Source organism: Equus asinus, chromosome 21, assembly GCF_041296235.1.
Source record: "Equus asinus isolate D_3611 breed Donkey chromosome 21, EquAss-T2T_v2, whole genome shotgun sequence".
NCBI lineage: Eukaryota > Metazoa > Chordata > Mammalia > Perissodactyla > Equidae > Equus > Equus asinus.
Window position 1 is genome coordinate 94,940,724 of NC_091810.1, and position 23,678 is coordinate 94,964,401.

General features: G+C 50.5%; 1 protein-coding gene and 1 long non-coding RNA gene across 2 annotated transcripts; one reads left to right on the plus strand and one right to left on the minus strand.

Annotated features, from left to right (window-relative positions):
• Positions 1-779: 779 nt before the first annotated feature.
• On the minus strand, positions 780-18,284 carry SIAH2 (siah E3 ubiquitin protein ligase 2). Its single transcript, XM_044754477.2, has 2 exons — positions 17,586-18,284; positions 780-2,329 (listed from the first exon to the last, which is right to left on the minus strand). The coding sequence occupies exons 1-2, from the start codon at positions 18,000-18,002 to the stop codon at positions 1,772-1,774; spliced, it is 975 nt and encodes a 324-aa protein (XP_044610412.1). The 5' UTR covers positions 18,003-18,284; the 3' UTR covers positions 780-1,771.
• Positions 2,336-17,476, plus strand: LOC123279338 (uncharacterized). The gene is made up of 2 exons (XR_006517327.2): positions 2,336-10,953; positions 11,160-17,476. It is a non-coding gene; the product is annotated as an uncharacterized lncRNA (long non-coding RNA).
• Positions 18,285-23,678: the final 5,394 nt, after the last annotated feature.

The window sequence follows — 23,678 nt, forward strand, 5'->3', positions numbered from 1 at the left end:
TCAACACAGGGGCCGGCCCCGTGGCGCAGCGGTTAAGTTCGTGAGCTTGGCTTCGGTGGCCCAGGGTTTCGCTGGTTCGGATCCTGGGCACGGACATGGCACCACTCGTCAAGCCATGCTGGGGCGGCATCCCACATGCCACAACTAGGACTCACAACTAAAATATACAATGATGTACTGGGGGGATTTGGGGAGAAAAAGCAGGAAAAAAAAAAAAAAGATTGGCAACAGTTGTTAGCTCAGGTGCCAATCTTAAAAAAAGGCAAAAACAGCCTCAACACATTATCTCACCTAAAAACCCAAAACGACTGTAATGCCATCTTCCACCTGGTACTCTTCCAGTGCCATCCGGCCGCTAAGGTCGAGTCTTCAGTCCTCACTGAGCATTTGGGCTAATATTCAGAATTCTTTTGAGAGTTTAGGTTTGGGACCGAGGGAGTGGGTCATCCTGGCTCAAACCCAGTACTCAGGACATCAGCTTAGCCAAGCCTCTTCCTTCTGAGTCTGCAGGGCAGGAGAAATACTCTTCTCTCACCCGCGCTAGCACACTCAGACAGCACGGGCAGCTCCAGGGAGACCAGCGACACTCCATCGTCCAGAGGAGCGAGTCTGGAGCCCAGTGCTGCACTGACCTGCGCTCCGAGCTTGGACAAAGGACTGTGTGCTCGGGTGGAAAAAGGAAGGCTCCAAGCCCACATGGTGGGGGAGCTTTGCTGCACCTGCACACAGTAGGCACCCAGTTAATATACATCGTTCAGGTCACAAAAGGAAGCACGCCATTCATTTTTGGAAAATATTTATTAAAAAACTAAAGTGAATGTGCCAAAAAAAAACCCAACACAAACCTTTAAATAGCAAGCATATGACACTGGTTATAAAGCGTTTTCAACTCTATTGATCTAGTCTCTCCCAACCTCTACAGTCAAGGAGGGCCTCCAAGGGAGCCACGTGTGAACAGGTCATCGGTACTCGTGAGGAGCAAAACCTCATGACGTGAGCACTGTCAGTGGCCACATGACTCACCTTCCTAGGCAATCCGCCCCAAACACAAGAGAGTGACCAACCTCAGGCGTGTGTCCTGGGGCTGTAGTTCTGGTTTTAATGTGGGGGTGGGGGCGGTCGGGGGATCAAACAGTAGACAGACAGTGTCAGTAGAGGGCAATCTTTAAGCACCTTTAAAATCTGGACCCTTTTCCACAATTTAACCCAGCAATTCTCAAACTCTTCTGTTGTGAAAGAATCACCTGATGAGACTGTCGAATTCACAGGCCCCACAAACCCTCCTATTGAAGATGGGTACTCCGGTGCTTCTGTGCACGCTGGTTAGTCATCCAGTTTGAGAAACACCGTTTAAAATGCATTAAAACAATCCCTACCCCCTAAAAACAAGATAAAAGTAAAGTTAAAGAATCTGCTGACAGTCACTGTGCTTTTGTCAACTTGGAGGGACCAACATAGGGGGGCAGGAGCCTCCGATTCCCGACAGACTGGTCTACAGGAGCCCTGAGCAACCTGTCAAGTGCTGTTCAGCAAGTAAATAAAAGTGAATAATCAAGTTGATTTTAGCTCACAAGGCAGCCTCCGAATGACTAACAGGCCAACCCCATTCATCCCAGTTTAATGAACTCTGTTGGGCCGATGCCAGACGGGAAGCTGCTGTTCAGACAGAACACAGGGTAACTGGGTCCCGACGTGTGAAGACATAGTGAATAAAACATCTATAAAAACCTTTATTAACCAGAGAGCACGATGCCCGAATGATTTCAGGGCATCAGGGACAACACGTAGAAATAGTCACATTGATTCCAAGGTTCCCATTATCCGCAAAAAGGTGTGCTATGGCTGTGTCAAACACAAGGCAGTCGCTGTTCATGATGGCTGCAGCCACGCCGTCGTGGATGGACCGGGGCGTGGCCTCCCAGGTCAGTCTCCGCCGGTTCCCGTTCAGCTCCAGTCTGTAGGCAAAGTTCTCGGCCTGCTTGCGGGTGCCGATGAGCAGGACGATGGCGAAGAATTGCTGGTGGCCTTCGTACTTCTCCTGCTTCTCCAGCACCAGCATGAAGTGGTGGCCGAAGCACGACTGCATCATCACCCAGTCGACGGCCCCCGGCAGGTTAATGTCTGTAGCCAGGAAGACGATGTCTTCTCCCTGGAGGGTGGTGATGCTCTTGTGGGCGTGCATGAGATGGGACATCACGGCTTCCAGGGAGCCCTGCCACTTGCAGGAAGCACCAGGACAAGGGCAGGAGTAGGGCCGGTATTCACAGATGTCTTCGTGTTCCGGCTTCTCCGTGTGGTGCAGGGTCAGGGAGCAGCCCGTGGTGGCATACTGCAAGGAGGAAAGAGACACACTGAGCCATCGGGCCTCAGAGCCTCCACAGGTGCAGACCTCAGGCTTCCGGGGCTTAACCTGTATTCTCATGTCAGCTACTTTTGCTCCAGATGAGTTAAATACATAAAAGTCTCAGTTCCTATTCACCATCAGTATTGCCAGACATGAGATCAGGGGCACCTCCTGAGCCAGCAAGGTACTGCATTCCATGCCCCCCATTCGTGCATTAAAAGTGTGAGGACTAAAGTGCTCATACTATAGACACTTCAGACAACATCGCTGAGCCAGCCCTGGAAAGCCTGACCTGCCCCCTTATTTTCTGTGAGTTTAAAGAATTTTTTAAGCAATTTAAAGTTGCTTAGGGCTGAGGCTGGGCAAGGAATGTGGGTTATCTCCAGACTAGTTCTCACCTAAGACCATTTTGAAAATAGCCTAACTCCTCTTGGTTGTCCTCTGCACTTCTTCCCGGCTTCAAGTGGTGACTGGCAGGCCGAGTGTGGGGAAGGCTGCCCTCTGGACCCCCCAGGAAAGAGGGCTGGAGGCCCCTGACATGGCTAAAGTATCACCTCAGCTTCCTCATCTTTTAAACCCTCCCCCACCAGGGGCTTTAAACATACTTTTTGGGTAAAAGGAAATCACATCCAAGAGCTACTTGACCAACTCAGGAGACTGCGGCCAGTTTGGCTCCAGCCAGTGGAGGTTAAAATGCGAAGGGCCTGAGCCCGCTGGACGTTGCCCAGGCCGCTCCCTCAAGTCCAGTGCACCTGGCTTCATGAGCAGGGATGTCAGGGCCTCATGGCAGGCCCAGGAGGAAGGGGAACCAAAGTGCGCCCCGCAGTGGGCGCCTGTCCGAGATGAGTTTTCGGACATGGTCAGTCAGCCCCTCAAATGCTGCCTTAACAGGGTAGCAACAACCCCTTTTTCCCCTTGGCACCCGGAATGACGTGCCCAGTGGATAAATCACACCCATCGTGGAAAGCCCACAGGAACGACCGTGTGAAGTCCCAGGTGCCGGGGGAGAATCGGCCACAAGTAGACACTTGCCCAGCGCATAACGCTGGCATCTTGTAAAGAAGAAGGAAACCTGAATCACCTTTTTTGGGTGAAACCAGATGTCAGCCTCATCCCCTCGAGCACACAGTGGCAGGTAAACTGCTGTCTGCGTGCCCCACCTGGACTCCCCCACCCCCTCCTGAGACATGAGGACACCAAAGGAGGGCAGGGCCAGGTCATTTTTCTAAGATGCTGTGTCCAATTACTAACAAAACCAAGCAACCCCACAGCTCTTGTTGCTTCTCCCTACCCTGCCTTCGGGGATAAACCCCTTACGGACTTCCAGCGGGTCCAATTCTAACCTGTGCGGCTGAATTTATCACTAGCAACGTGCAGGCGCCGAGCACCTTCTCCATAGGAGACCCGAAGCTCGAGTCTCTGAGAGGGCAGGAGCAACGAAGCCGGTCTCCACTCCTAGGGAGATGAGTCTCCCTAATAAGGAAGAAGAGAGTGGCTTAGAGAAGGAAATGCAGCTCGCTCCTCGCCCGTACCTAAAGCGGGTCACAGTAATCTTCAACAGAAACTGGCAGAACCATCTCACTGTTACTTACTTTGCCCAAAGGAATTGCTTATTCATCTTTTTTAACCATGGACTAATTTTAAAAGCATAGGTGTAAAAAACTTAATCAGAAGGCAAAACAAATTTATTTATTTATTTATCCATATATATTGATGCTTTGTGTTCCTGACAAGAATAAGGCCCTAAAACACTCATTCCTGTTAACTGTGTTTGAAGTCTCGGGCGCAGCTAAGAACACAGAGCCTGCCGATGTTCTTCTGTGAGTGACGGTGAGGCATTTCTGCCCAGAGTTTAAAAACACACACATGCACCATAAAAATAGCAAGAATTAGCCCAGAGCCTGGCAGATCCTCTGGCTGAAACAGGCCATCAGTATTTGGATCTGAGGACCTCTCAGAATGGGCTGCTTCCCACAGCTGCCCAGGGATAGTTCCGGGAACGAGATGAACTTTGGCAGCGAGGCCGGAGGAGCACCACCCCCGTCTCCCGACCACTCCATGTTCACGAGCTCCAGCGTACGCAAATATTTATCGTCTAGCAGTCATTTTAGAACTTTTCCTTGAGTAACTCCAGTAGAATATTTAGATTCTGAGTTGTATTTGGTTTGCCTTAGAAGTCACACCCTCTCCCTTCAACTCAAGTCTAGAGGGCAGGGAACCGTCGCAGACTACACCAATAGGAAAGGGATCACCTAGCGTCTGTGTGGACGGCGACCTTGTGAAAGAGACCTTGCCGAGCCTCTGTGAGCTCAAACAAACATACTGTTGCAGTGCCAGGTGACTGCTTTGCTCTGCTTGTTCTAAAGCTGAACTTTAATGTCAATCTGTTCCTTCCCTTTTCCATCCTGAGGGAGAGCGTGTCTTCATCACCACTGGGGCCGCTTTATGACGGCTGGACTAGAGATGATCTCTGAAAAGATCTAGACTTTACACACGTGCATGCACACACACACACGCTGCTGCCACACTTCAAACTGGTAACAGTCTCAGCATTCCTGGAATGACATTCCACAGCATGGTGGGTGTTCTTGTCGCCTACAATAGGGGCTGTCATCGGAGAGATCAGAGGGCAGGCTTCGGGGCCTGTGAATTCCCTGAGACCGTATGGCCAGGGGCCTCTGAGCAGCGACACAGACTGCGCTGGCCCCTGGGCCGGTGTTGTCCTGACAAGCTCCAGGGGTTACTAAGGGCTGTGATTCTCCATCCTAGGACACAGAGATTCCAGATCAGCCCCAGATCCCACCCTTGTGTTGCCTGTGTGCAACCACAGACAGCTCAAATACAGCAAAATACAGAGAACCAAGGAAGACCAGGGGCACAGGTGATTTCACAGTGGGGACAGTGAGGAGGGGGAAGGAAGCTTTCACTGGACAGAGTGGAGTGTGGGTGGAGTGGTTCTCTCTGTCTAGCACAGGCTGGGTGGGGATAAGACCTAACTGGGAAGGCAGGCCTAGACTGCCAGGGCCTTGACTGACAGATTAGTTTACGTCAGAGCTTCTCCACAGTGACACTACTGACATTTTAGACCAGATAATTCTGTGTGCTGGGGGCTCTGCTGTGCACTGTAGGATGTTTAGCAGCATATCTGGCCTCTACCCGCTAGATGCCAGTAGCAAGTGCCAACCCCCCACCCCCCGTTATGACAACCAGAAATGTCACCAGGCATGGCTGAACGTCTCCTGGGGGGGCAAAATCACCCTGGTGGAGAGCCACTAGTTTTTCAATGAATGACAAAACCTGGCCAGGCCATACAACCACAGCTGGCGGAGCGCCATCCTGCCCCCCTCCCCCGGCCGGTCACTGCCACCCCATGTGCACTCCCAGGATGGCCCAAGACACTGGAGCACGGAGGTGGCCAGGGAGCTGGTTCGGCCAGTTTTACAGAGTGACAGGTCACTCGTGGCCACGCCAGGGGTAGAGCCTGCGGCCGTCCCCGCTCCTCCTTGGGCTCCCTCACTGCACCAACTGCTTAAGAGTCAAACAAAGAATCAATGTTTTGAGAAAAAGAAACAATTTACATCTGCCGTGACCCCCTGCCCCCAACCCAGCACCCGGAAAACCCAGGGCCCACAGCCTTCTAATATTAACTTCTTCCTGGGTTTGCCAGGAGAAAAACAGCCTCTCCCTCAGGAACGGGGCAGCAGCGCCTCACAAATAAATAACCCCCAGGGAGCCCTCCCCGCCTTCTCTGGCTTCTCGAAGGAGGTCCTGAGGCTCCACTTTGCACAGCCTGAAAGGGCTCGCCACCAGGCGTGCAGGGGCCAAGGAGCCGCCCGGCCCTCCGCTGCCCACTCTTGCTCGGGGCTGTTCGAGGAGGGCTGCCTTGTCTCCGGGATGGTCCACAGCCGCCAACGAGCTTCTCCGCAGGGAAATTCTGCTCCTGTCCCCGGGGTGGGGTGCAATGGGAATTCGCTGTAAGTAAACCTCTGGGGGGGAGGGCAGCTGGTGGGAGGGACACAACCACACACAGAAGCCCAAAGCTAACGAAAGGAGGGCGGGGAAGATGGCCCAGCAGAAGGAGAAACAAAGAAAGGTTGAAATAACATTTGTGACTTCTCTCTAGAAGCTTTCCGCGTTGCAGCGGCTCAGAAGTCTTGTGCAAACGTGTCCTGCCACGAAAGGCAATGTGTGACCTGGGGCCTCATTCTAAGTCCTTGAAGAGAGCAGTAAATAGTGCCAGTGCTTTTCCTCGGCATGGGGTTTGAAGGCTATATTTAAGCTGGAATTTGGACAGGGTTTTTCCCTTTTTGACACAGAAACCCCTTTACTCACAAATAAACATGACAAGATAGGTCAGAAACACAGTCAAATACTACACAGCTGTTAGTTACCTAATAACCACAGTCACATTATACTTGTTTATGTGTGACCATATAAACAGAATAACCCTTCTTAGCCACGGTGCTGTGAAGGTCATGGGTCCTGTGACTGGTTTAGAACAAGTCACTTAACCTATTTAATTAAATTTGACTCTCTGTGATTCAAGAACAATTTGCCGAACCCCGCCCCATGGGGGCGCTGTGAGCTCCGCGCAGAAGCAGGTCCCCTTGGGGGACTGAGGTCACCTGCTGCCACCTGCTCACCTCCCGGGAAACAGTGAAAAGTGTTAGCTAAGTGTCTGCCAGCGCCCCAAGTGAGAATGTCTCAAGAAAAACAAAGCACAATTGATATTTTGTTGTTGATGCTCATAAACTTTTGAATTAGATCCAAGAAATGCCCTGGTCTTGGAGTAAGCAAAAAAGCAAACCGCACTTTCCTTCAGTCTGCGTGAGCTGTCAAGATCCAAAATGCGCACCGGTCGGTAGGCAACGCGGGACCCTGGACTGGAAACCAAAGTGGCTACAAAGGGCGTTACTGGGGCAACCACCGAAATCTGCATATGGCCTGAGGATTAGGCAATAGTGTCTCCTGCAGGTCGCACTTCCCGATTTTGATAACCGTACCATAATGAGTAAGAAAATGTCCTTGTCGTTGTTAGGAGAAACACAGTGGGTCAAGGGGCAGCATGCCTGCAATTTACATTCAAATGGTTTAAAAAACACACGTACTAATGGAGAGCACACAAGTGGTAAGGCAAATGGGACAAAAAGGAGACAATGGTGAATCTGGATAGAGCGTATGTGGGTATTTTTGGTACTATTATTGCAGTTGTTATGTAAATTTGAAATCATATAAAAATAAAAACATTACAGAATCCAGGGGTTGAGTTGGCATATTTATCCTTATGGGACAGAGATTCCTTTTGCAAAGTTGGTTGAATGAATTAAGTTTTATTATAATAGTGTTTTGTTTTTTTTTTTAAAGAAAACCTACTTTCAACTCCACATCCACATGGAAATACAACTAAGTTAGTAATTTTTCTTTTTCTAGCTCTTGGGACACATTTTAGTGAACCAATAGCTGTGCAGTGCAGACGTCAGTTGGTGCAATAACCAACTCTTCTTTCACCTCCACAGAAGACAAAAGTCTTCTCCACTGCTCCTCTGATCCTTCTGAAGGTCTGTGGGCACCTGACAAATCTGGGGCCCTGGACTATGGTTTCCAGGCTCCGCGGTTTCCTTACCCACCACCCTGAGTGGTCCAAGGAGAACTCCTATTCGACTGCGGACCACATCTGAAGAGGAGCTCCAGCAATGACTTGCCCACGCCTCCGTCCTCTACACGGGTAGAGGTGAACCCAGAGATGGAATCAGAGCTTGTGAGTCCAGCTGGAAGGATGACTTCCTGGCTGGATAACTTTTTATGTACAATAGGGACCTACTGGTTGGAGGCTCTCTCCTCAACATTCTTTAGACTTGTTCAAATAGGAGTTGTAGCTATACCTGGTTTAGACCCAAAATCAGGGCAAAGCTTACATTTTAACCAGCAGTTAAATTTTACCACTTCTTAAAAGGACTTCTAGCAATTCAAGTTAGCTCCTTTGTTACTAAAAATGTGTTTATCTGCCCTCAAAATATCACTGAATGATCGCAGGTTATTTTCCAGTTAATTTATGGGCCTATTAAGTTTGTTAATTGGTTTACTGATTTATTGTCTGCTTCCCACCCACCCAATATTTGTTGGTAAATGAATAAATATGAGGTTTATCTGCAGAGGATGATTGTTCTCCACCATGTTAATTTTACTGTAATTAAAAGTTTTACTGTGGAACTTAGAATTAAAAAAAAAAGATTCAATACACCTTGAGATCATGCAAGGCAAAATGCTTATTTTAGACTTCAGTCACTATGGGTTTGTTTTATAATTTTTGATAAAGGCATTTCACACATTTTATTTACATAAACTATTTGGGGTGGGGGTGTTTATAGCTTTTCTGAAACCTTACACAAATGGGGAAATGATGACACTGTTGTCATTTTGACAGCTCTATGTCCCTCTTGCTAAAAATGTGTTTACGATCACTGGTCGAATAGCTATGATTAGAACTCAAGTGCCCAGTGTCCTGTGTGACCTTGAACCGAGCCTACCATGTCACTTCTGAGTGGGTCTGTAAAACTGCCTACAACTCATGCCTTGAGTATCATGAGCCATGGAGAAGTTCAGGCTTGGACAACAGGACAAAGTGAAAGCTCTTCTTGTGACTTGTACTTAACCTGTATCTGTCTAGTATCTTTCCTCTCAGAATCTTAGCGAATTTTCACTTAACTCAAATGGCAGATTCCTCACGTATGCTATGAAGTAGTGCAAAGAGATATTTATCAACCAATAGTGCAGTAAGGGTTCCACAGATAATTAAATGAGAAGACAATGTCACTCAGTACCAGGACTGTCCAACAGTGGTGAGACTAAAAAAATACTGACACTGGACTTTATCAACTTTGTTCTGGAGAAGGCAATTCCAATGAAAATCTCAGGCTCAAAAATTCCTCCTTTTTGCTTAAGAGAAAGTTGACAAACCCCACTTTGCAGTGATCTGAGAACATCCTGCTGTTGGGGGTGGTGGCGTGTGGCCTTATGAAGACCCCCTGAGCTGGCAAGGCTTTATTTTAAATCTTAGAAACTTTAAACAAAAGTTGAGTTGACCAAGTCTGCTTCTCATCTGACCATAGCCAGAGTTAGCAGGTGGCCACACACTGTCTTGGAGAACCAGTTCTAAGTCCCTTCAGAGTGAGTGGCTTTATGCCATGCTACCAGCACCCTGGCCACCTTCTCGATTTGCCCTCACCCTTCCATGCCAGGCCTCCATCTGCATCATCACACTGACGGCCCTGACCACTCTTCACAGTGCCACATCCCTCAGCAGTCTTTATTCCTCAACTGAAGCAGTCCAATTCCCCAGAAGACTTAAGTGGTAGGGTTGCCAGATTTAGCAAAGAAAAATACAAGATGCCCAGTGTGTCCCAGGCAATATTTGGGTTACACTTACACCAAAAAAATTATTTGTTTATCTGAAATTCAAATTTAACTGGGCATCCTGTATTCTACCTGGCAATCCTAATAAAGAGTGCTCTTCTGGTACCACTGCTGTCCCTGCCAAAGCCACCACGTGAGTCTGGGGCTCACTGTTCCTCAGCAGGGTGGAGTGGGCAGCAGACACGGCGGGAGGCCGAGGTGGGAGACACCGTACATGTCATTACAAGGCCATTCTGGAGCTTCTGCTCCCCACACTCACAAGCTGCATGAGTGTGGGCCAGTCTCTTGCGGAGGGATACCAACCGTGTCCTATTTCCTGTTCAGAGTAATTAGCAGGATAACATGAGATAGTACACCTAGTTCAGACAGGTAAACAACGTCCTCTCGAGCAGCTCCACTGGCCTCCCCACCTCACCCCATCGGGATCTTCCTTCTTCACCAGCAACCTGCCGCTCATCTTCATAACGCCGCTCCAACACCACCTCTGCAGGCAGGTCTCCAGGCCGCTCTGCTCCCCCGACTTCAGAAGGGCTCTACTGGCACCTCTCTCTCCACCGAGAGACTCAGAGTTTCAGAAGGACGAGGGCGGACGGGAGGCAATGGCTGGCTAGGCAGATGGTGTGTAGGAAGGAGCGGGCTCGGGGCTGCCGGAGATCCAAGGCAGATGAAAAGTGAGTGGGTAATGAGGAGGAGCCAACTGTGGCCTGAGGTTACTTCGGGGAGAAGCAGCAGGCAGGAGCACAAGAAACGAGCATGCCAACACCCACTGTGGGGTGCTGAGAGAGTGGGCCGCACTTGTCAATGACTCCCAGGGAGAAGGCAATCTGGCTCTACTATCAGAAGCTCTGCACTTCTGCATCCACCCTGTGGCCCCACCACTCAACTGCTAGGAATCTGTCATTAGGAAATAATTATTTTCTTATGCACGAGGATTCAGTTTAGCAGTACCTTTTTTTTTTTAATCACAGTAAGAAGACAGAATGACTTAAATGACCACAAACAGGAGCTTGAATAAATAACTCTGATACCATTGTGGAATTGTAAGACTACACAGTTCTTAAACATGACCTTAAAGACTATTTAACAATGTGGAGAAGCAGTCATGATGTGTCAGATGAAAAAGCAGGTTATGAAATAGCCTGTGGATTTCCTGTCCTACCTGCTTTGTTTTGAGTGAAAACTCCATTGATGTAGAGGTAAGTTTGCAAGGACATACACAAAAATGGTATAGGGGTTATTTCCAGGTGGGGGATTACAGGAGATCTTAATTTTTTATTACTTTCTATATGTTCGACATTTAAAACTAAAGATCATGACTTTAAAAAACATATTTTATAATGTGTAAAATAAAATACACAATTAAAAAGTGCTGCCTAGTCTAACTGGCTTTCCCTTCTAAAAGCATTGAAGAAACGAAAAAACGTCTCAGCACTGGACACCAATGCCGGGGCCACCTCAGCCGGCTCGAGGAAACCCTCCCCGATCGGGAGCGGGGAAGAGAATCTCGGAGAGGGAATCCACGGAAGAAAATTAGCAAGATTCCAGTTTTTCTTTTTAAAGTTAATGCCTGGGCCTGACCTCAGACGTTGGCCATGTGCTCTCTGTCAGCCTCTCGCCGTGACATTTATTCAGGGTTCACTCTGTGCTGGGCTGTGTGTGGCGCTTCACATGAATTAATGCTGAGTTTGATCCTCTGAACAAGCTAATCATCTCCCCATTTTACCAATGAGCCACTGAGGCTGGGAGAGGTCACCAGTCTGTCACAGTGGGGACAGATGGGGATCTGACCAGGAGACTTGAGTAAGGCCTGCCCTCAACACTAGCTGAGGAAGAGGTAATCTGGGGGAGGAGTGACCCAAAGACACTTCCTTTGTTGACTCAAGGTTGTGACATCGGGCCCAGGCCCACACACTTAACACAGGTGTACCTTGCACCCATCTCCACAGCGTCTGTGGCTAACACTGGGAGGGTAACCTTTTGTCTCAGTCTAATATTCATCACCTACAGTCTTTACCCAACTGGAAACGAGAATGACAAGTTTCCCAATTTTTAAGAAATTAATGGAGAAAGATGGGCATCTGGGGCAAAGTTGATGAAATTCTGCTAGAGAATTTTCAGTATCTCTCCTAAGCCTTAGAAAGCACACTCTAAGGTTTAATGTAAAGATACATTTGATCAGGAAAACGTCTTAGCTTTCTTATTTTCCTTTTCAGGATGTCCGGAGTGGAGTCACACTCCAACGCCCCGTGTATGACCACGCTCTGCACAACTCACCGCAATACACATGCCGGCACTCACTTCAGCAAATGTGTACCTACTATGTGCGCCTTTCAAGGAGTGGGGACATTATGGGTTTAAAGGAGAAATGCCGTTCACAAATTTTGTCAGATGTGCAAGTCTGGTTCTGCAGACATTTTGCAGGAGGTCTTACTATGGTCCTAGTACGTCACACTTCATATGGGGCTTCTGGAGGGCTCTCACACAGAACAGGAGAATTTAATCAGTCTCAGACTGGGGACTTCCCAGGCCACATCTGCTGTTCCTTTGGTTCGCCTCCATTCTAACTGTCCTAGAGATCAACCTTAAGTAACAATGATTTGCTCCAGTTCCAGGCTGTGGTAACTTGTGAAAAATCTTTGGCCAACTATGTGTAGAGTCAGCATTAAACTTCAGTCCTCCTACCTGGCATTCCGGCGCTTCTGTTCCTATTTTACACTCAAAAGCTGTCCTGTCAATTTCGTTCTCGACGATCTCGCGGGCTTGGCTGCAGCCAGCGCAGCTTTTATGAGACAACCCACTCAGCTCCAGCCAGTAGTGAAGACCGCGGGGACAAGTTCCAAAGGAAATGATTTGTGTCTTAGGAGAATTTTTGAGGTTAAAAAGAGATCTTTGAAATGGTTTTGGCAAATCGGCTATCCCCCCAGGCTTCTAGGTGATTGATCACCCCTCACCTAGCAACCACCCCAATACCAGCCATCCGCCAGCTGATCTGGGGAAGCAAAAGCCCCCTGCAGCACTTCCGACCTGACCTCAGAGCGCCCCCCAGCTGGGCGTCGTCTCCATTCTCCTTAACGGAAGAACAGGCTCAGGGAGGACTGGACGGCGGGCCTCCAGAGCCAGGGGGAGGACCCTGTCCTGTCCCTTGCCTCCGATCTTTTCCCTGGGACAGCTTACTAGACTGCGCAATCTCAGGGCAAAAAAGATCCTTGGTATAATCATTGAGCCCAACTCTTTCTCTCTCTCTTTTTCTTTTTTTGGGAAGATTAGCCTTGAGCTAACATCTGCCACCAATCCTCCTCTTTTTGCTGAGGAAGACTGGCCCTGAGCTAACATCCGTGCCCATCTTCCTCTACTTTATGTGTGGGACGCCTGCCACAGCATGGCTTGCCAAGTGGTGCCATGTCCTTACTCGAGATCTGAACTGGTGAACCCCGGGCCGCCAAAGTGGAACATGTGAACTTAACCACTGGGCCACCGGGGCAGCCCCCCAACTCTTTCTCTTAAAGACACTTGGGTACAAAGAAATAAACTGACTTTACAAAGTCAAACATCTAGTCACAAGACAACAGTTCAGGTCTCCCAAAGGCCAAAGGAAATCGTCCCTCGGCAAAATAGAGAGGAGAAGAAAATGAGCTGTAACCTCATCTACAGCTGGAGCCTCCTGGGGTTCCCGAGTTCACGTATGGGAAGAGCTCAGCGAGAACTTCCACTCGTGACCGCTCCCCACAAGAGCCCCAGATCAGGGGCTGCACAGGGGCGGGTGGAATTTGGTCTCCAGACATGCTTGGATTGGCCTGCAAGCGCTGGCTTTAAATTTGAATTTGGCCAATGTTAGAAAAAGAAAAAAAAAGAAAGAAAGAAAAAATTGAGATATTTAACATTTTAAAAATCTAGACTTATGGCTTTTCTTGAAAAACTTCAAAGGTGTGGCATGGCTGCATCCACATCCCGACCTGGGCCAGTCAGCCAGAGCTGAGCCGAAGCTGCCCGCTCGCAGGCGGCCCGGGGTCCCCAGCGCCCAACCATCTCATCTGCTCTCGAGGTCTCCTGAACCCGGAGGCCATGGGTCAGAGGCCACGCCCCCTGCACACCTGTCCCTGCTGGTGTTCTGAGTTTGTCTCCACTGCACAAGATGAGTCCACAATGAGGAGCTTTTGGCTTTCCACTGGGTTATCTGACTTGCCTTTTTGTGGTTAAGGAACAAAACAACACTGTCACGGTCCCGCTGCTGGGAAGACTCATCTCACCGAGGCTTTCCAGTTCAAGAGCCACCTGGAGATATGCTACGGGAAACTTGCAGAGAAGACAGAGAGAAAACGGAAGGAAAACGTATCATAGCCTGAGTGGGCTGCAGTAGGTCAGCATTTCCCACCGTTGTGGAGAGAAGTGCCTGGCCGATGCTAAAATGCACTGCTGAGCAGGGGCACGTGTGTCAGCCTTCCTTTCTCTCCTCCACCCACACTCCACTGAGACGGGGGGTTTGAGATACGGGGACAGGATGTCAAAACTCCTCAGGCGTGCAACAAGCTGTAGAATGGACTAAAAATACCACAAGTGGAAGACAGCCCTGCCCTAATAGAGACCCTTTTTTTTAAAAGGGGACCAGAGCTACTAGTGCATGTGGTGCCCTCTACATGAAAGAGGAGCTGGCAGCACTCAAGCCTGTAACCCAGGGGCCCCACACCTAAGTAAGGAAGCCATCTGACAGCACCGCCACTGTGGGGCCAACTGAAGCAGGAGCAGTTCAGAGCCGTGATGAAATCCCCCCAAAATGAGGTTTGTAGCCTACTTCCCCCCATCTTCCCAACCCACATGCCCTACAAAATTCCCACCAATGAATTTTACAGTGAATTTATGTTGTCTCACTGGGATTTTCCCATCAGAGGCCCATCTGGGGAACTCGTCAGTCAGAGGGTTTTACTACTGTTGTCAGCCTTCAGTTATGATGTACACCCTTGGAGTATGAGCTCACATTCAAAAATCCCCACATAGTGAGCAGTACAAAGGTGTGATGTGTGCCTGTGGGGTGCAGGTGCATGGACTGGCCACTGCGTGACCTTGACAAGTCACTCAACACTTAACCTCTCCATAGACGTTTGTTTCCTCACCTGGAAAGAAGAAAGGCAATCTAGTAACAGTCAACCCAGCAGAGAGGCTGGCCCCTTGAGGGCGCCGCGGAAGCAGCCCACCCAGCCTCCCTTCTTTTCATGGAATGCTAGAGGCTACAGGTCCTTGGATGTCGGGCAGTCCGATCTCGTCATTTACAGAGGAGGAATCCAGGCCCCCAGAGGTGGTCTCCCAGGCAAGCAATGGCGGCTCCATGCAACTCTGCAGACCTGGGCTCTGGTACTCTACCCAAAACTGGTTTTCTCACATGAGCCAGCCCATGGGAGAGATCTGAGGGCAGGCAGGGGCAGTGACAGGGAAGTCCCTATGATCTCCAGTAGCAAGTGCAGGCCACAGGGCCAGCTACACAGACCTGTTTTGTTGAAGCTGACATAGGCCTTACCGCTCCCGATTGCTCTCATCCTCCCCAGCTGACATAGCTGGGTTGCCTGCTGGGCCTCTGAATACATCCAGGTTTGGTTTATCCAAACGAACTGGCCGAGCCGCCCTGTCCACAGTTTGGATTCCTAGCCAACCAAAGCTGGGACATGCATACTTCAGCTTTATAACTCTCACCCACATGCACACACACAGAAGGGACCCCAAAATCACTTTCTTGGTTCCTGGTCTGTAGGGGAACAGCTGGCCCTGTTTAATTTCAGCTTGCAAAGTGACGGCTTTGCCCAAGTGCATCCCTACAGAACAGCGTCTTGGGACATCACTGACATGTACAGAAATGCTGGGAACCCCTGGTTCCCAAGAGAACTAGTCTTCCCGAAAGACTTCACTAGCACGTTACCCGTTAGGAAAGAACATACGCTTCAACAGGAACCAGAATCCAGATCCTGAAGGTGAAACCTCACACTTCACACAGAGTAACTGCTTCCTCCTCTTTCTCTTGGGAGCAACACAATGCGCTTACAAGATTGCTTTTTAAAAATAAGTTATGGAATACTGACTGATATCAAATGCTCATTTGTGAACGGTAATTCACCTGAAGCCATTTCTTCTATTGGCCACGGAAGGTTTGGGGGGAAGTGAAGGGCTGAGGAGATGGCTCCCCAGAAACCCTGTGGGGCATCCCCCACCCCCACAATATACCTCAAACATCAGATATCCACTCTTAGCTCAGCTGTCACCAGGCTGCCACCTTCTTCCTGACCCTAAGAAAATTATGGAACTATTTTGTCTAAATTGTATGAGAAACAACTCCTGGGCCGGGGGAATTAGTAAACATTAGATGAGGACTGCCTGAAGGCAGAGTCATTTATTACGACTGCCTGAAACCCGCAGCCCAAACATGGATTCAAACCCTTATTTGAATATGCTATTTTAAAACTGATTTGTGGCAGGGCACAGACCAAATTAAATCACTCATTTTACTGACTTGAGTCCCAAGCTCAGTTCTCTGGTGGATTATTTTTAATTTAAAAATAAGCTGTTGCCCTATAAAAGTAAGCAGCACCAAGGAGAAATGCAGGACAGCCCAAACAGCCCAAAAGGCAGGGCGGCTCCTCTCAACAAACTTGAAAGTATTAGTGACATTACTCCCATTTCCAACTTTAGAAAACGAACTTCATGGTATAGCCCTAGGTTCTAAGAGGTGATCTAGACAGGTATGTCTCTGACACTGCTCCTGAAGATTTTTAAGAGACAAGAGTTATAATATGACCACATGATGTAATACCGTGTAGCCAGTTAAGATACCATGAGGTACAGCTCGGTTTCAGACACAGAAAAATAGGTGTGATAACATGAATTTAAAACAGCAAGTTGCAGAAACCATTTTTGGAGAACAACTTATATCTATGCGAGTGGATATATAAACCTTCCAGGCATATACTGACATCTACGACTCTATACTCAGCTGTGAGGCTGTATCTACCTGTGTTTAGAAACCCCTATAAAGATGCACACGGACCCTAACAACAGCGGAAGGAGGCCAGACGGCTTGCTCTTTCCCTTGACTTTTCTTGTCTTAGTGGTTTGCATTTTTTGCAGGAGCATCTATAACTTTTTAAACTACATAAAAAATAAAGTGATGGGATTTCAAGAACCGTAACAACAGCTCCCGCGTGCCCTTCCTGTGAAATCCTTGGTCAACTCTTGTTTTCACCCTACTGAGCAAAAAACACAACTCGCCAGTCCTTGGAAGGCTAGGAGAGGGAAAGGCGTGGCTTGCAGGGTTTTCTTGTGCTGGAGAAAAACAGGCTTTAGGCGCCCTCCTTTTAGCTACCCTCCCGAGGGCTCCCACGTGTCAGGGGTGCGCAGACGGCAGGCGCGGGGAGCAGGAAGAATCCAGGACCAACCCTTCTAAGCTGAGCGCTGGTAAAGGGAGCGTTTATCTCGCCCATTTCCTCCGCCTCAAACCCCCATTGAGAGTCAGCTTCCCAGTCCAAGTTGTAGTTGAGCGGCCCAGCCCTGCCGAGCACAGCCGAGTACACGTCTGCAGAGGCCGCGGGCACCGCGCGGGGAGAGTGGGGATGCGTTCTAATCACGAGCGCGTGCCCATTAGTCTGGGGTCAGCGCTCGGGCAACCGTCAGCCCAGGGCTACTCCCAAAGCGGACAGGTGGGCATGGGGAAGGGCGGACAACGGGTACACTTTTTTTTTTTTAAATAAAAGATATGTCACCTGCCTCTCAGCGCCTGCGGGTGGGCTGGAGGACGCAGGAGTTCCGGGAGGTGACCGGGCGGAGTCGCGCGGAGGGCACCTGGGCTTACCTTGCAGGGAAACAGGACCGCCGAGGCCACCTTCTCCATAGCCAGGTTCCTGATGCTGGGCGTCAGGGCGCCCCTGCACGTCGGGCAGCAGCTCAACTTCTGGCGGCATTGGTTACACACCAGGTGCCCGGCCTGGCACTGCAGGATGGGGGGCAGGACATAGTCAAAGCAGACCGGGCACTCGAAGAGCGAAGTCAGCTCGTGGTGCTGCGGGGACACCGGGCCAGCCCCGCCGCCGCCGGGGCCCGAGATCACCGCCGCCGCGGCGGGCACCGCGGACGAGCCGGGGCCCGCAGCCGAGATGGTGGCGGCGGCCGGGGGCGCAGCCGGGGACGGGGCGTGCTGGGGCTGCGGCGGCGGCGGCGGCTTGCTGCAGGGTTTGTTAGCGCTGGGGCCGGTGGAGGACGGGCGGCTCATCGCGCTCCGAGCCCACCATGGAACTGCGGGCGCCTGCCTGCCGCGGGGCCGCCGGGGTCAAGGCGGTGCGCCCGCGGGCGCCGGGCTCCGGGGCCACGCCACCGCGCCCAGCCGGGCCGGCGGGGGACGGCGCGCCGGGGCCGGGGCCTGGGCTGGGGCTGGGGCTGGGCCGCGCCGCCGCTCTCGGCCCCGCGTGCCCGGTGCCCCTCCGCGCGCGGAGCCCTCCTGCCGGCGGCGTCGCGGGCCCGAGCGAGCGGAGCGCAGAGCCCCGGCCCCCGCCTCCGGAGCGGCCGCTGACGCAAGCCCCGGGGGCGCGCGCGGACGTGACGCCTGGACACGTGTGCGGCCGCCCGGGCGGCGGGGACTGGCAGAGCCACCCTGCGCCGGGCGCCGGCTCCGCCCGACTCCGGCTGGCGGCGCGGGGGACCGCCCTGCGCCGGCGCTTCCTGCGGGCGGCGGGCCGGCCGCCCAGTGAGCATGCCCGGCGCCGCGACCGCGCGGGGCGGCTGTTCCGGGGCGGGGCGCGGCCGCCCCTCGCCGAGGCGTCGCCCCAGTGCCCCGGCCACACCCCGGGGAGCCGCGCCGACGCGTCCCGGGCGCCAACCAGAAGGCCGAGTTGAGGCGGGGCGGGGCGCGGGCCCCCTGGACGGCTCGGAAAACCCGATCTCCTCCGCCCGGGGTGTGGGGGGGGGGGGTCCCTGGCGCGCGCGAGGGGGCCGCCCCGGCTCGCGGTCGGGATCGCGGGGTCGGGACGCGGGGCTTCGGGCCGGAGTGGGGTCGGGGCTCGGTTGGTCCGCAGCGGGCACGGGACCGTGTGCCGGGCTGTTCGGGCCACCCCTCGGTCCTGCTCCCGGTGCGGGGTGGGGCGTCAAGTCTTTATTCCATTCTCAGCGGACCTGCCGAAGGCTTCGGTGGATGAGCGCCTCTGACTTGCAGAGCAGGCCGGGGAGGGAGTTCATGGACAGCGCCTGCCAAAAGGAGAGTTCGAGATCGCCTAGGAATGACAGAAATGTGGGCTGGGTCGTGAGGCCCCGGGAAGACAGTGGGTGACCCTCCAATACGGCGCGCCGCGTCCTCCTCTTTGAGATCCCGCCGAAGTCCAAGGCTTTGATGCGACGTGTGGGCTCTCGCCCTGCACCCCAGTGGACGCCCTGGAGAGGGGTGACAGCCTGGGGAGAATCACATGTTAATTTAATGTGTGCTGTGTGCTCTCAGCTAAATTACTTTTCTGCACACTTGGAGCCACTGGCGCTGGAATTGGGGAAGGGGCTACCTAGAGGGAATCGCATGCTTCTTTGCAGGAGAGACGGTGGGAGGGAACCACAGTCGCGACTAGGGGAAGAACGGTGCCCTCCGCTTACCGACTGTGTGACTTTGGGCCAGTTCTTTAATTTCTCTACGCCTCAGTTTCCTCATCTGTAAAAGTGGGATAAAAACAATACCTATTTTATAGGTGGGATGATAAATGCCAAGAACCTGGCTCATCGTAAGCACTGCTTAAACGTTAGCTATCTTTTAAGAAATATCATTATTGAATGTTTAATATTAATGTTAATGAATATCAGTGAATAAACACTGTCCAAGAAATATGCTGTTAGAGCCCAGAAGAAGTTTAATCTTAGGGCATCTAGAAAGACGGCAGGCATGGAATTGGCGAATTTGATCTAAATCTTGAAAATAATTAATAGAAGTGATGTCGTTGAGTCATTCAGCAGGTGTTTCCCGGCATTCGGCCTGGACAGCCGTGTTAGGGCCCTGAGAATGGCTCTTCTGCAGTCTCCATTCTAGTGAGGGAGCAGAGCTGTAACCAAACCCTGGTGGGAGAGGATTTTGGAGGTTAGGTGGGGCAGGGGTGGGGGGACACGTTGTAGCAGGAGATAAAGCGCAGTGAGAATGCATTCGGGAGGGCACTGGGACTTGGGGAGTGGGGTGTCGCGTGGGAGCCCCAGTCTGCCTGAGAAGACCATTAACTCAATGACCAGGGGTCTCCACTTTAGGTTTTTGAAAAGCACTACTGCATGGCTGAATCTGAGTTTGTAGAAGGGTGTTTGGAGGAATCCAAAATGATCACTAATGTTTATTGAGTGTCCACTCTGTGCTGGGCACGGCTGCTTCTAAGGACTTCACAACAACCCTACACTATGGGTACTATTGTTGTTATCTCCATTTTGTAGTTGAGGAAACGAAGACACGGGGAGATTAATTTGCTCAAGATTGCAGAGCTGATAATGTTGGAAAAGGCTCCACAGCCGTCCGTCGTAACCACTCGTCTCTATCCCCTTCAGCGAGCCCGAGCCTCCTTACAGGCTGGTTAAGGCATCAGGGTTAGTGGGCGCCACAGTCAGAACACAGGGGCACAGCCTGTAAGAAAGCCCTGAATTTTGTGGGCACGCTTTACATAAATTCTTTCCTGAGCTTGTCTTGAGAGGAAAAAAGTTAAATTGTATTCCACTTATTCCATTTTTACCTTTTTATAGCAAAAAGAACATCATACTGACAACAACAGAAAGAACTCACCCACAGTTTCACTTTTATTGGAGAAAATAGAATGTTTTCCACTTTTAATTTAAAACCCAAGCAAGTGGAATTTATTACCAGAATTTATTTTCTTTCCCTCCGCCTCTGGCCTCTCAGTGCGGGCGCCCCTCCCATTCGCAGGGCTCGCCAGCTCTCACTGGAGCACGGGGTCCCCACCCTTGCCATATTGACGTGAGCTTTCGGTGTTCCAGCCAGCTAGGCCCTGGTCGTTCAGAGAGCAATTTGGTTTCAGAGGTGTTGAAACAAAGAACAGGAAAAGCAATTCTCTGCAGAGAGAATTTGCCTTATTTTTCGAAAAGTACAGCTGACCCATCCACTCTTAGGCTGGCAAATGCCCCTGTGGTGTGGCGAAATTTCTCCTTGCTTCCTCCTTCACATCACTGCTCTCCTGATTAAGTCGACCAGGGTCATTAAAGAAAATGACACCGCTCTGGGCAGTTGCTGAAGGTGGGTGGACAGGCCTGCTGGCTGACCCACATCACTGACCTCTCCAGGCTGCCAGACTGGCCTTTCCAGTCCTCTTTCTCTCTTCCTCCTTCCTGAGGCTATTGCATCAGAGCAAGGCAGCCTTTGTACCCTGGGCGCGTGAGCCAGAGCATCTCTATCAGGGGTCATGGGTGCAGAGTTGAGTCGTGTGATGTTTATTTGCCCTTGGGATTGCTGCTTTGCTGGGCTTGTGTTTAATGGGTGACTTTGTGGCCTGGGGGTGAGGGCGGGGGGAGGTCTAGCCTGCGTTATCTCCTGGCTCATGACTCATTTACCACATCTGCTGCATGACAGGTTGGCGCCCGTCCCCCACCCCTGGGCATCTGGGATGGTACGAAAGGACACCTCTCCTTACCCCATCTCCCGCTCTGTGCCACCCTTTAAAGGCTAGGGGTGTACTGAGTCATTTTTCTTTCCTTCAAAATCAGGGTGAGTCTTGTTAAACAAAGCTCGCAGGTGGGGCACTCCTCTCCCCTAAGCTGCTGAGCACGATGCGGACCGCCCCAGCCTGGCAGACAAGCTCTCACCCTCCTTTCTCTAACTTAGGAATTGTGTAGTTTTGCGCATGGGGCAACTTCTGCTTTCGGCCGAATGGTGTGCATTTTCAGAGCAGAGTGTGGTCAGCTCTTTCTGTTTAGGTTTAGAGATGACTCAGGGGTGCACCAGAGCTTGCTGCGTGGAAATTTCTGATAAGGGGAAAGCTTGTGGGAAATTTAGAGGTGACTGAGAGGCCCCCTGGTAATTATGGTAGGAACTTTTACTTTTATCAAGAACTTTTGTTTCGGGGGTAATTTCCACATGCTCAACCTTCTTTTGAGTAACTGTGTGTCATTTAATGCAGGTGTTTCTTGAATAATCGCCACGGAGTTGGGACTGTCTGTGGCACCGAGTAGGTGTATGTACTTGCGTTATTTTGTGCCCGGACTTAGCTACTATTTCTCTCACACTGTGCGCCAAGTACTGTTCTGAGCACTTTACACGTTTAATTCTTTTAATCCTCACTATGTCTCTTATGAGGTAAATCTTTACAGATGACAAAACGGAGCAACAGAGAGGCCAAGTTGGTTGTAGTAAGTAGCTTTTATGATGGCTGTGATGGTCCCTGCCCCTGGCACCTGCCCCCTGTGTAATCTCCTCTGTTCACGTGACAGCTGGACCTCCCAACTCACTTTAAATGAATAGAATACAGCCACAGAGATAGAATGTCACTGTCCAGATTAGGTTACAAAAGGACTAAGACTTCTGTCCAGCTGTCTATCTCTGCCTGTCCCTCTCTGAGCCCTGTCCGTGGGTGAAGCCGCCTGCCACTCTATGAAAAGGCCCAAGCTGCAAGGAACTGATGTTTGTGGGCAACGTCCAGCCAAGACCCCAGGCCTGGCAGACAGTTTGATTGCCCCTATGAGACCCTGAGCCGGAGGACCCAGCTAAGCCGACAGACAGAAACTGTGAGACAATAAATGTTTGTTGTTTCAAACCCCTAAGTTTAGGGGTAATTTGTTACACAGCAATATGTAACTAGTACACTTGTCCAAGGTCCAAAAGCTTGTGTGTAAAAAGAAATGCAAAGTATAGACCCTCTATTTTTTTCTCTTATTTCTATTGTAATGCTACTTAACTATATAGAAACAACCTAGGAGAAAGGTTTTTGTGATTATTGTATATAGCTATAAAAGCAGAAGAAATTAGAATACCAAAAAATCCAGAATTCATGTTTTTATTTCTTATTTTGATATTCCTATTTTTAAAGTGGTAATTTCATGTGATGGAAGATGTACTAAAATGAAATAGTCGTTTATTTTGGAAACAACCTTGATGTCCATCAAGAGGAAAATGAGCTATTTAAAGCCATCCTACAAAATCCTCTGCAACTTGGAAAAGGTCTCTGAGACAAAGTGCTATATGAAAAAAGCAAGTTGCAAACCAGAAACCCCCAAACAATCCCATTTATGTAAAAAAGAACCATGCAAAACAAAACTAGTATTTCTTTACTTGCTTAACAGGGACTAGAAAGATCTGGAAGGACACAGTGGACTGATGACAGTGCCGGTTTCTGGGGCGGAGTATGAGTGGATGTCAGGAGCTTTTGCTTTGTATTTCCTATATTTCTGCAGTTTTTTCTTCTCTCTTTTTCCACAATGAGAATTTATTAATATGTTTCTTGTGTAATTTAAAAAAAGTGTTGTCCTTGCTTTTCTGGTTTATTTTAGTGTGGCATTTATTTAGCTGGAGGGTCGGTGCCAAAGGAGTGATACATAGATCAGCCGGCCAGCAGAGGTGGTCCTGACTCCGTCATGGAAAGACCGAGAGCTTCAGTCCCATCTTTGGATCTGGGAGGTGACTTACTGAAATTGGTACTTTAATAAGAGTAGCTCAAAGGCAGTGTGCGAATAGAACTTGGAGACCTGGAGAGAAGGAAAGAGACAGGCTTGGGGGCCTGGTGAGCCCGGAATGCTTCCTGGGACAAGAAGAAATTCTGTCCTGGGGCAGAAGGGAGAGTGAAGCTGTGAGCCAGGTAGTTGTGGCCCCTGGTCACTGCCCAAGTACAAAGATTTATGCAGGCGATAGTGTCAGGTTTGGAGGCCAAGGGTAAAGTCAAACCCAGGCTTGATGTCTTGGGGAGTTAGTGGCCCAGAAGGGGGGTGATATTAATGA

Excerpts from the sequence above, each read along its gene's own strand:
- SIAH2 (XM_044754477.2), bottom strand. The coding sequence starts at position 18,002 with ATGAGCCGCCCGTCCTCCACCGGCCCCAGCGCTAACAAACCCTGCAGC. Across the intron at positions 2,330-17,585 it reads CGGTCCTGTTTCCCTGCAAG|TATGCCACCACGGGCTGCTC; the intron begins GTAAGCCCAGGT and ends TCCTCCTTGCAG.